At 43.1% G+C, this 11,927-nt stretch overlaps 1 protein-coding gene across 3 annotated transcripts in view; it reads left to right on the top strand.

Annotated features, from left to right (window-relative positions):
• The first annotated feature begins 820 nt into the window (after window positions 1-820).
• The window catches only part of LOC115196710 (semaphorin-3E), a 50,086-nt gene continuing 38,979 nt past the window's right edge, over window positions 821-11,927 (top strand). For all 3 annotated transcript variants that reach the window (XM_029757555.1, XM_029757554.1, XM_029757553.1), the window contains exon 1: window positions 821-1,941. In XM_029757555.1, the coding sequence (XP_029613415.1) occupies window positions 1,839-1,941 (103 nt within the window). In that variant the 5' untranslated portion in view covers window positions 821-1,838. The remainder of the gene's footprint in view (window positions 1,942-11,927) is intronic.

The raw sequence follows: 11,927 nt of genomic DNA, 5'->3' as shown, positions 1-11,927 counted from the left end.
CACAAAATTCAGTGAGCAAAAGAACTGTAACGTTTCAAATAGATCCATGTAATTGGAGGTAATCAGAGTCACAGAAATGGTCTCCTTGAAGAAAATGGAAAGACAAAAAAGAAAACTAAGGACTCCAAAGAGGGGGACATTTGTTCACTGTTATAAACACAATAAGGAGTGTTGACCATATCTGTCACAGGCTACACACAAACACAAAGCTTGGAGAAAGAACAGACAGTAACAGCAGGATCTTCTGGAGAAGAGAACACACTAATAACAGGGCTTCAGACAGATGAGAGAGAAGAGGGGGAGAAGGGAGACAGAAAGGAAGGGAATGAGAGAGATACAGTGGAGATAAAGGAGGGAAGGAAAGTGGAAAGTGACAAGTGAGAGTACAATTTTAAACAAAAAGCTAATAAAGAGTGAGAAATAAGGGTCAAGGGGAAAGGAAAGAGAGAGAAGGAGATAAAAGAAGAGGGAGAAACTAAAGAGTCTGGATAAACTTTGGCTCTGGTCCATGTTAATGCTGCAGGAGAAGGGCGGTCGGGGGAAGAAGTGGAGGAGGACAGGGAGAGAGGGAGGAGAGGAGAGGTGGTGGGCTGCGCTGTGCGTTGCAGTGCTGTGTGGCGCGTGGAGAAGCAGTATTTCTTGGAGCAGAGCGGGGGAGAGGCTGACCCTGAGATACAGGGTCAGGCTGCACTTCAGCTGTCAGAGAGAGAGACTGCGAGAGAGAGAGTGAGAGCGAAATTGAGGAGAGATAGAAGAGAGAGTGAGAGAGACAGAGAGAGAGAGAGAGAGAGAGAGAGAGAGAGAGAGAGAGAGAGAGCGAGAGGAAGAGAGAAAGAGAGAAGGAGAGCGAAAGAGAGAGAGAGTGGGGAAAGAGAGAGGGAGAGAGATGTTTCTTCTCATTAGCAGGAGTCAAACGTCAACATTGAGAAGGAAAATTAATGAATTAATGAATGGCACACACACACTGGTATGTATCATCACCTCTGAGGAGTGGAAGCAGTATACATTAGTGAACACGGTTGTTTGGATCCTCCTTGCCTGATCAGAGAGGAGAGAGAGAGAGAGAGAGAGAGAGAGAGAGAGAGAGAGAGAGAGAGAGAGAGAGAGAGAGAGAGAGAGAGAGAGAGAGAGAGTCTCCCTCTCCCTCTGCCTCTTCGGCTTCTCCTGGGCTAGTGGCCAGACACTGACTCTGTTGGATCCTGGAAGAACACAAACTGAGGATACCACAATGCTGCCTTAGACAGAATGACAGAACACACAGCAGCACTTTGGAAGGACTATCAGCAGTATTTATTTTCCTTCATTTGTTCAGACAGAAAGAAGATACAACATCCCTGCCAGGCTGCCACAAGAACGACAGTCAGTCGGACAGACGGACAGAGAGCAGCAGTGGTCATGCAGCTCGGGCTGTAACAGCTGGAGTACCCTCTCTCGCCTGAAGCAATTGGTTTTAGGAGCTAAGTTCCTCACCCCCTCTCAATCATTGAATCATAGTCTTGTAGGATCTCCTCTCATAAAGATGGACACAATACTGCAGTAGCCCCTACAGACTGAGACAGAACAGTACAGCTCCACTTGGAGATCAGTAGAAGGAAAGCGTGGATTCTTCCCTCTCGGAGGGCTGAGATACCTGCGATACCTCTGGTCAGAGACTGGATTGCTGCCTTTTCCTATGGAGGACAGTTTGATGATGATACTGTCTATCTGATTCATTATAACATACTCTGGTCATAGAGCCTGGACTCTCCCAGGTGGATATTTCCCACTCTTCCCTTGGACTTCAGTGGTGATTCACACTGGATTGGCTTACTCCCTGTCCGGTGTGTGTGTGTGTCAGGATGGAGCGTGTAAAGAGTGTGTCTCTGATTCTGAGTGTTTTCCTGTTGAGCTCAGCACACTCAGCCCAGAGCGTCTACCCCAGAATACGACTCTCCCATAAAGGTAGGAATCAGGAACGTTAGTATGTGCGTGCTGGCTAAGCGTCATCATTTATGACATATTCATGCACAGTGTTCTCTATAGTCCTAACTAGTCAAAGCATGCTAACATTTTTGTTCCAGTTATGTCACAGCAGGTGTGTCAGTGACAATATAGAATGTTTACTAATAGACACCTCTGCACAACCCCTTAACAATTTGGAGAAATAAGTTATTACTTTACTAAACTGCTCGTATTCATCACTAAGTGTATAGCTAGCCACAGTATCATCTCTGCTGTTAGAAACTGTTAATGAGTATTTGAGATTACTCTATGTAAGACGTAAGAGGACCTAAACTCATCTATGACATTGTAAAGTGGGTTTCTCCATGTGATTATCTTGGTATTTTATTAGGATCCCCATTAGCTGTTGCAATAGCAGCAGCTACACTTCCTGGGGTCCCCACAGAACATGAAACAGTCAAACGTTTGGACACACCTACTCATTCAAGGGTTTTTCTTTATTTTTTATATTTTCTACATTGTAGAATAATATTGAAGAAATCAAAACTATGAAATAACAGATACGGAATCATGTAGTAACTAAAAAAATGTTAAACAAATCGAATTATATTTTTAATTTTAGATTCTTCAAAGTAGCCATCCTTTGCCTTGATGACAGTTTTGCACACTATTGGCATCCTCTCAACCAGCTTCACCTGGAATGCTTTTCTAACAATCTTGAAGGAGTTCCCACTTATGCTGAGCACTTATTTTCCTTCACTCTGCGGTCCAACTCAACCCAAACCATCTCAATTGGGTTGAGGTGGGTTATTGTGGAGGCCAGGTCATCTGATGCAGCACTCCATCACTCTCCTTCTTGGTCAAATAGCCTTTACACAGCCTGGAGGTGAGTTGGGTCATTGTCCTGTTGAAAAACAAATAATACTCCCACGCGCAAACCAGATGGGAAGGCATATCGCTGCAGAATGCTGTGGTAGCCATGCTGGTTAAGTGTGCCTTGAATTCTAAATAAATCACTGACAGTATCACCAGCAAAGCACCCCCACACTATCACACCTCCTCCTCCATGCTTCACGGTGGGAACCACAGAAGCAGAGATCATCCGTTCACCTACTCTGCATCTCACAAATACACAGAACCAAACATTTCAAATTTGGACTCATCAGACCAAAGGACAGATTTCCACCGGTCTAACGTCCATTGCTCATGATTCTTGGACCAAGCAAGTCTCTTCTTCTTATTGGTGTCCCTTACTAGTGGTTTCTTTGCAGCAATATCGACCAATAAGGCCTGATTCACGCAATCTCCTCTGAATAGTGGATGTTGAGATGTGTCTGTTACTTGAACTCTGTGAAGCATATTTGTGCAGCAATTTCTAAGACTCTAATGAACTTATCTTCTGCAGCAGAGGTAACTCTGGGTCTTCCTTTCCAGTGGTGGTACTCATGAGAGCCAGTTTCATCATAGCGCTTGATGGTTTTTGCGACTGCACTTGAAGAAACTTTCGAAGTTCTTGAAATTTTCCGTATTGACTGACCTTCAGGTCTTAAAGTAATGATGGACTGCCATTTCTCTTTGCTTATTTCAGATGTTCTTGCCATAATATGGACTTGATCTTTTTCCAAATAGGGATATCTTCTGTATATCAACCCTTCCTTGTCACAACACAACTGATTGGCTCAAACACATTAAGAAGGAAAGAAATTCCACAAATTAACTTTTAAGAAGGCACACCTGTTAAATGAAATGCATTCCAGGTGTCTACCTCATGAAGCTGGTTGAGAGAATGCCAAGAGTGTGCAAAGCTGTAATCAATGCAAAGGATGGCTGCTTTGAAGACTCTCAAATATAAAATATATTTTGATTTGTCTAACACTTTCTTGGTTACTACATGATTTCATATGTGTTATTTCATAGTTTTGATTTCTTCACTATTATTCTACAATGTAGAAAATAGTCAAAATAAAGAAAACCCTTGAATGAATTGGTGTGTCCAAACTTTTGACTGGCACTGTACATTTAAAAACGGCACACTTCTTGTTGTTGACTAGAGGATTGTTTTCTTCCTCTGGCCACGGTGGCTGGCATTCCACAATGTGGCATTCTACTGTTATGCTGGTAGGATGAGAGAGGGGGACACTGGTAAGGGTATGGTGGTGTGTGTATGTGTGTGTGTGTGTGTGTGTGTGTGTGTGTGTGTGTGTGTGTGTGTGTGTGTGTGTGTGTGTGTGTGTGTGTGTGTGTGTGTGTGTGTGTGTGTGGTATGTGGTGTGTGGTGTTTGCAGTGTATATCTTAGGGAGTATGAGGGCTCTGTCTTTGTAGTTAAGTCTGTAGTTAACACAACCTCTTTTCTCTCTTCACTGTGTCTTTGATCACTATAGCAACAGTAACACACATACTGTAAATCCACATAAAAAGGTGTCGGCCATAGTTAAGAGAATGTGCGGAATTGTCCTGGTCAATAAATAGGATATGTGTAAGGGGCAAAGCAGTGAGTTTGTCCTGGGAGTAGAACAGCGTGGTTTATCCACGTGGTACCCCACTATGAAGGCTCACTGGGGCCTGTTTGTAATATTTTCCCTCTCTTATCACCATGCTAGTTTAGATAACATCTCACAGTAAATTACCTTAATAAATACAGATATAGGATATTCATTTGAGCCAGTTTGCTACAGCAGGAAAATAATCCTGCAGGAACAGGAAATGTGAATTATTATGTTGATTATAATTATTGGACATTTTTGTAGGGGTTGATACATTTTTTATTTGGGTAAATCAAGTCTGACATTTTAAAGTGGAATTACAAACTTTAGAAGCCTTTTTTAAACTCAAATACACTACAAGTTTACATTTCCTGCTGTGCAAATTCTCAGCAACAAAATAGTGATCAAATTAAGATCCTATATCTGTAGAAGGAGGAGGGAGAGGGAAAGAGAAGGGCGAAAGTAGGAAAGGAGAGCTAAAAAGGGATGAATAACTGAAAAAGTGAAGAAGAAAAAGAATGCTAGAAGAAGGGAAAGAAGGGAGAGACGAACCCGGGAGGCAGGGAAGGAAAGACAGAGAGAGATGAGAAATGGTAGAAATGGAGAGGAGAAACAGAAATAAGGGAGGGAGAGAGTATGGTTTGTTTCGTAAGAGAAGTGTGTTAGGCTGGTATATTGACATAATCCCTTGCTGAGTGTTGAGTTGTGCTGATGTGTTCAGTCATAAACGTCACATCAATCACAGTAATAACACTGACATTCATATTTCACCTGAGTCATTACTAACCTGGGGGAGAGAAGCTCCACTGACTGATTTACACACACAGGGGGACAGAGAGAGAGAAAGAGAAAGAGTTAGAGTGAGAGCAAGAAAGAGGGAAAGAGAGAGAGAGAAAGGCAGACAGATGGAGGAAGACACACCACAGGAGAGGAGAGGAGTGGAGAGGAGCGGAGAGACGGTGGGCACTGGAACAGGCCTGTGGCTACCCCCATCCACCATGAACTTGTTCCAAAGTTCTATTTCAAGCTCTCTCATACTGAACTCGATCTTAAACAAACTTTCATTTTGTCTGCTGTATGTCTCCTCTCCCTCAGTCCACCCTTTTCCACTCCATCGCTGTGTTCTCCCCCATCATTCTCTTACTCAAAATCAAATCGAAGTTTATTGGTCACGTACACAGATTTGCAGATGTTATCGCAGGTCCAGAGAAATGCTTGTTTTTCTAGCTCCAACAGTGCAGTAATTATAAAAATTATAATTATAATAAAAAACAGAATCCAGAAGAAAAATAAAATATATAATTTATATAGGGTGAGCAATGACTAGAATACAGTATATACAGTTGAAGTCGGAAGTTTACATACACTTAGGATGGAGTCATTAAATCTCGTTTTTCAACCACTCCACAAATTTCTTGTTAACAAACTATTAGTTTTGGCAAGTCGGTTATGACATTTACTTTGTGCATGAGACAAGTAATTTTTCCAACAATTGTTTACAGACAGATTATTTCACTTATAATTCACTGTATCACAATTCCAGTCTAAGTTGACTGTGCCTTTACACAGCTTGGAAAATTCCCAAAAATTATATCATGGCTTTAAAAGCTTCTGATAGGCTAATTGACATCCTTTAAGTCAATTGGAGGTGTACCTGTGGATTTATTTTAAGGCCTACCTTCAAACTTAATGCCTCTTCGCTTGACATCATGGGAAAATCAAAAGAAATCAGAAAAATAATTGTAGACCTCCACAAGTCTGATTCATCCTTGGGAGCAATTTCCAAACGCCTGAAGGTACCACGTTCATCTGTACAAACAATAGTACGCAAGGATAAACACCATGGGATCACGCGTTCTGTCTCCTAGAGCTAAACGTACTTTGGTGTGAAAAGTGCAAATCAATCCCAGAACAACAGCAAAGGACCTTGTGAAGATGCTGGAGGAAACAGGTACAAATGTATCTATATCCACAGTAAAACTGTCACATACCATGACACTGGAGAGACGATGCAGGTATGGGGAGTAAAACGTTTAATAAAGAATGGACGTGGAGTGAGCCCTGCGGTTGCGGACAGTGCATTTGTCGTACCAGGTGGTGATACAGCCCAACAGGATGCTCTCAATGGTGCATCTGTAGGAGTTTGTGAAGGTCTTAGGGGCCAAGCCAAATTGTGCTGTTGCGCCTTCTTCATGACACTGTCTGTGTAAAGGGACAATTTCAGGTTGTCAGTGATGTGCACGCCGAGGAATCTGAAGGTTTTGACCCTCTCCATTCCTGTTTATGTGGATGGGGGCGTGCTCTCTCTGCTGTCTCCTGTAGTCCACAATCAGATCCTTCATTTTGTTGACGCTGAGGGAGAGATTATTTTCCTGGCAACACTCCGCCAGGACTCTCACCTCCTCCCTGTAGGCTGTCTCATTGTTGTTGCTAATCAGGCAACACAGTCATGGGTGAACAGGGAGTACAGGATGGGGCTGAGTATGCACCCCTGTGGTGTCCCCGTGTTGAGGATCAGAGTGACGCAGGTGTTGTTGCCTACCTTCACCACTTGGGGTCGGCCCGTCAGGAAGTCCAAGACCCAGTTGCACAGGGACGGGTTCAGACCCAGGGCCCTGAGCTTAGTGATGAGCTTGGAGGGCACACTTTGAAGGCTGAGATGAACAGCATTCTTGCATAGGTATTTTTCTTGTCCAGGTGGGATAGGGCAGTGTGCAGTGCAATGGCGATGGATCTGCTGGGGCGATATGAGAATTGTAGTGGGTCTAGGGTGTCCCCCCTTCCCCCCTTCTCTCCTGTAGCGTGTTCTGACTGGTAGAGTATGCTGTAGAAGGCTGCTGGTGAATCCTATCATTATGGAATGAAAAACATCTAAGCTTTAATAATAAGTGTCTCATGGTCTCTGCCAGCTTTGATTTACACCCACCTACCGACACACACACACACACACACACACACACATACACACACACAGAGAGAGTGAATAATGTCAATACTTTACCATGTGCAGGCCTTGAAGGCGGATCTGGAAAAGAGAGGAATGTGGTTAAAGTCTCTGTTATTAGCCCTGAGGAACTAAACTATCACAAAATTAACTATCACAATCTATCTGGTTGGATTTCTCTGGATGTGGAGGAGTTTGTTTGAAATCATGGATGTAGTCATCAGAGATGTGTGACCCAGTTTCTGTCTGGCTTACAGATGTTACAGTACTGTAGAGCTCAATCAAGTCTACCCTTTAGGTCCGTGGAAATATGCTCTCAGATGGACATCCTCCAGGACTGAGTTTACAAGTCAGAATTATTTTGGGAATGTTATCAGAGCTTCCATCTCAGAGCTCTGACATTTAGATTTCATCTTGTCTTCTGTGTTTATATTATCACTATCTCTTTCTCCACTCTTTCATTCCACTCATCTCCCTCTTTCCTCTCCTGCCTCTCTTCCCTGAACATTTCACTACGTGTAAGCGCAACTCTTTTCCAACACTGTTGATCTTTTCCATCAACTATAATCTCCATTTACTCTCATTCCTATCAATTAGTTTTGAAGATCTGCTTTTGTATCGAGTTGCAATCACAGATTGTCTCCAGTTTCCAAAGCAGAACACGCTTTATGAGAGCCTAATACATTCTCATTGGGCAGGGTTTTCAGCCAATCAAAACTCTTAAATCCTAGTGGTCAAAAGTGTCACATCTGTCTGATTGTCTAAAGATGGCTTCCAGAGGGATTGGTCTGGCCATAGTATTACAACGAATAGAACAGAACTCCATATTAAAAAACACAATGAAAAACAATAACAGAGCTGTAGAATACATTACATTACTTGAAATGATATGTGGTCTTGCATCATATGTTGTCTGTGTCCTTTTTATTGTCTGTCTGTATATTCTGTTTATTGTAGAAAAACACCATTTCACCAAGTCAAATTCCTGTACATGCTAATGTATTTGGTAAGTAAAGGTGATTCTGGGTCTGCTCATCTGCGTATTGTGGCCCTGTAGTAAACTCTTCATGGTAAAACAAGTGTTCTATCATACTGTTTGTTTAATGAGAGGTTTTTACTGCTGGCATGTGTCAAAGTATGGTGTGGTGGAGGCAACGGGACAAATGAAGCGATGGGGTGGAGGGAGAGACGGAGCCAACACATGATTTATCTCTCTGCTACCATCTCCATCTATCTCTGTCCTCACACTTGGCTGGAAGCTGGACCTTCACTAGGATTCCAACACAGACAGTTTTTTCAGAGTCTCAATCCAGTTATTAGCTAAATAAATACCACAGAGAGCCAGGCATTGGACTAATTGACTTGCTATAACTATGGACAGAGTAACTAGGGACAGAGTAACTAGGGACAGAGTAACTAGGGACAGAGAAACTAGGGACAGAGAAACTAGGGACAGAGAAACTAGGGACAGAGAAACTAGGGACAGAGTAACTAGGGACAGAGAAACTAGGGACAGAGAAACTAGGGACAGAGTAACTAGGGAGAGAGTAACTAGGGACAGAGAAACTAGGGACAGAGTAACTAGGGACAGAGAAACTAGGGACAGAGAAACTAGGGACAGAGAAACTAGGGACAGAGTAACTAGGGACAGAGTAACTAGGGACAGAGAAACTAGGGACAGAGTAACTAGGGACAGAGAAACTAGGGACAGAGTAACTAGGGACAGAGAAACTAGGGACAGAGTAACTAGGGACAGAGTAACTAGTGACAGAGTAACTAGGGACAGAGAAACTAGGGACAGAGAAACTAGGGACAGAGAAACTAGGGACAGAGTAACTAGGGAGAGAGTAACTAGGGACAGAGAAACTAGGGACAGAGAAACTAGGGACAGAGTAACTAGGGACAGAGTAACTAGGGACAGAGAAACTAGGGACAGAGTAACTAGGGACAGAGAAACTAGGGACAGAGTAACTAGGGACAGAGTAACTAGGGACAGAGAAACTAGGGACAGGGTAACTAGGGACAGAGAAACTAGGGACAGAGTAACTAGGGAGAGAGTACAGGCCTCCTTCAAACGCAGGTTATTAGCTCTCCAGTATTGGCATGTTCTCTAGGCATTGCAGACGGGGTCCTCTGATTCATACATTCCAATCTGAGTTCAAGCCTAACTGTGTCACCACACCCAGATAATAGTTACCTGTACAGAGGCTCTCCTCGTTGAATGTGTTTAAAGAGGCCATTATGGGTTTAAGAATCACATTAAACTCTGAGCAAAAGTTGTTACTGAAGCTGAAAGTGAGAGGTAGTTCTCTGCTGCTTCTGATCACAGGGAAAAACATTATTATACCCCACACTAACGGCCAATTTTAATAAACATATTCCTGTTGAAAACCACAGCAATTACTGAAAAGTGAACTTTAGCATAATTCAAACAGTACCTCTGCCAAATGAATCTTTATTTAGAAAGCATAATAATTTTGTAAGATTGGTAAATATTATTTCTAAAACCTCTGATTTTCTGTGCGTGGTGAATCAAGTGTTCAGGTGATGTCAGAGTGTTTGGACAGGGATAATGTCAGATATGTTCACTTGGATAAATAAACTCCCGCCACTGCCATGTTGTAGCAGAACATTTTCCTCTCAGAAAAGTCAAACAGTGAGCGCCTAAAAGCTCTCATGGGCCATACTTCACCAACACACTACTTTAAACTACACACACAGTACCTTACATACTTCATACATAATTCCATGCAGTAAAAGCACACAGTTAAGACAGCTGGTGTCCCCCTATTGTAGATGGCATTCTGAGGTGATTTAAAATATGCTGAACATATTGTGCTTCAACTCTGATGCCTATTCCATCCCTGAGATGTTTAGAGTTTGCACATTTTAGATGTGTACACCACTTGCATTCTGATCATTCCTGATCCTCCATGGCTCTGTTCCACTACAATGTCTAGTCCTTGTTCCTCTGTTCAATCTTTGATATCCTACTGTGCAGTACTCAGGTAGTAATTACCAGTAAGGAGCCCCCCTCCGAGTGGTAATATAAAACCTTACTTCCCAGACTAGAACAGAAGAGAGCTGCTGTATGTGTTTAAAAGTCTTTAATGGTCTTCCCTGTGGCTCAGGTGGTAGAGCATGGTGTTTGCAACGCCAGCATGGTGTGTGCAACACCAGGGTAGTGGGTTCGATTCCCACAAGGGGGCCAGCACAAAAAAGAAATGCATGAAATGTACGATATGTATGCATTCACTACTGTAAGTCGCTCTGGATAAGAGCATCTGCTAAATGATTAAAATGTAAATGGCTGAGGTGGGATTGTGATGAGGAATGAGTTGGGGGATACCAGTGTTGCATGAAGCCCTGTGTTTGTTAGATGAAGTCCTGTGTCTTTTAAATGAGGGAGATTTGTCTCATTAAATATAGTCTTTATATTAAGTACTATATAAGTACCTGGATAAGATGTGAGAGGGAGATGAGCATATTCACCTCAGGGGAGGGTATTTATAGGATCTCTTTCTCTGTTTCAGTCTCTCTTTCTGTCGTGTTTGTTCTCTGTAGGTCTGTAGTGTCAAGAGGGTGAAACAGCTTGTGAGACATTTCTGCTCTGACCTTTTAACAGTACAAACCCCAGGGCAGATGAGCAGGGTTGAGAGAGAGGGAGAGAGAGAGAGAGAGACAGAAAGATAGAGAGAGAGGGACAGAGAGATAGAGAGAGTCAGAGAGAGCGAGAAAGAGAGAGAGAGAGACAGAGAGCGAGAGAGAGGGACAGAGAGAGAGATAGAGATAGAGAGAGAGAGGGACAGAGCAGAGAGAGAGAGAGAGAGGGACAGAGAGAGCGAGAAAGAGAGGTGAATGAGGGGATGAGAGGATGCAGTGGGTGAAATGATAGTGGGGTGAGGGATCACGGGTTAGGATATTGTGTGAGGGGGTTAGGGATGAGGCAGCGGTGATGTGAGGTAATGCAGATTTAATCAGGCAGCACAATGCAGTCTGTTTGCCTATATCTAGCACAACCACCACTTCCTCCCTTTGAATGAACCTCAGCCTTTACTACCCCCACAGACACACCATGGAGCAGATGGGGTTTAGGGTTTTAGAGACGACTGTTGCTGGGGCATCTACTCTGCTAGCTGGGCTTTAATCAAACTCCATCATAATAGAATCTCTGTACACTCTCTGAGAGACTCCGTCTGTGTGTGTCTGACGTGAGCAGTGCTCAGAGATATTAGCCCTCTGATGTCTGTCTCTCTTTTGGGCTACAATGATTTACACCCCACAAAACAATGCACAATCTAGTCACGTCAAACTTTAAACAGAGTTGGGTGAACCACATGACAGTGTGTTTGTTGTGTTGTTGATCTTTACAGGAAGCATTATGTCAGGCAATTTGGTTCTCCTGCTCTCCAGATGTAGCTATGGTCTCATTCAAAGATCACAGGTCTCATTCTTCCTTTGTCATCCAGCCGTCTCTTCTCTCTGCCTTCCCAACTCTTCCTTTTACTTTATATCCACCTCTTAGTCCACCTCTCTTCCCCTATGTTACCCTCATGTC

Source organism: Salmo trutta, chromosome 7 (genome assembly GCF_901001165.1).
Source record: "Salmo trutta chromosome 7, fSalTru1.1, whole genome shotgun sequence".
Lineage (NCBI taxonomy): Eukaryota > Metazoa > Chordata > Actinopteri > Salmoniformes > Salmonidae > Salmo > Salmo trutta.
Note: the sequence above shows the minus strand (reverse complement) of the source record. Positions and strands in the feature narration are given on the sequence as shown.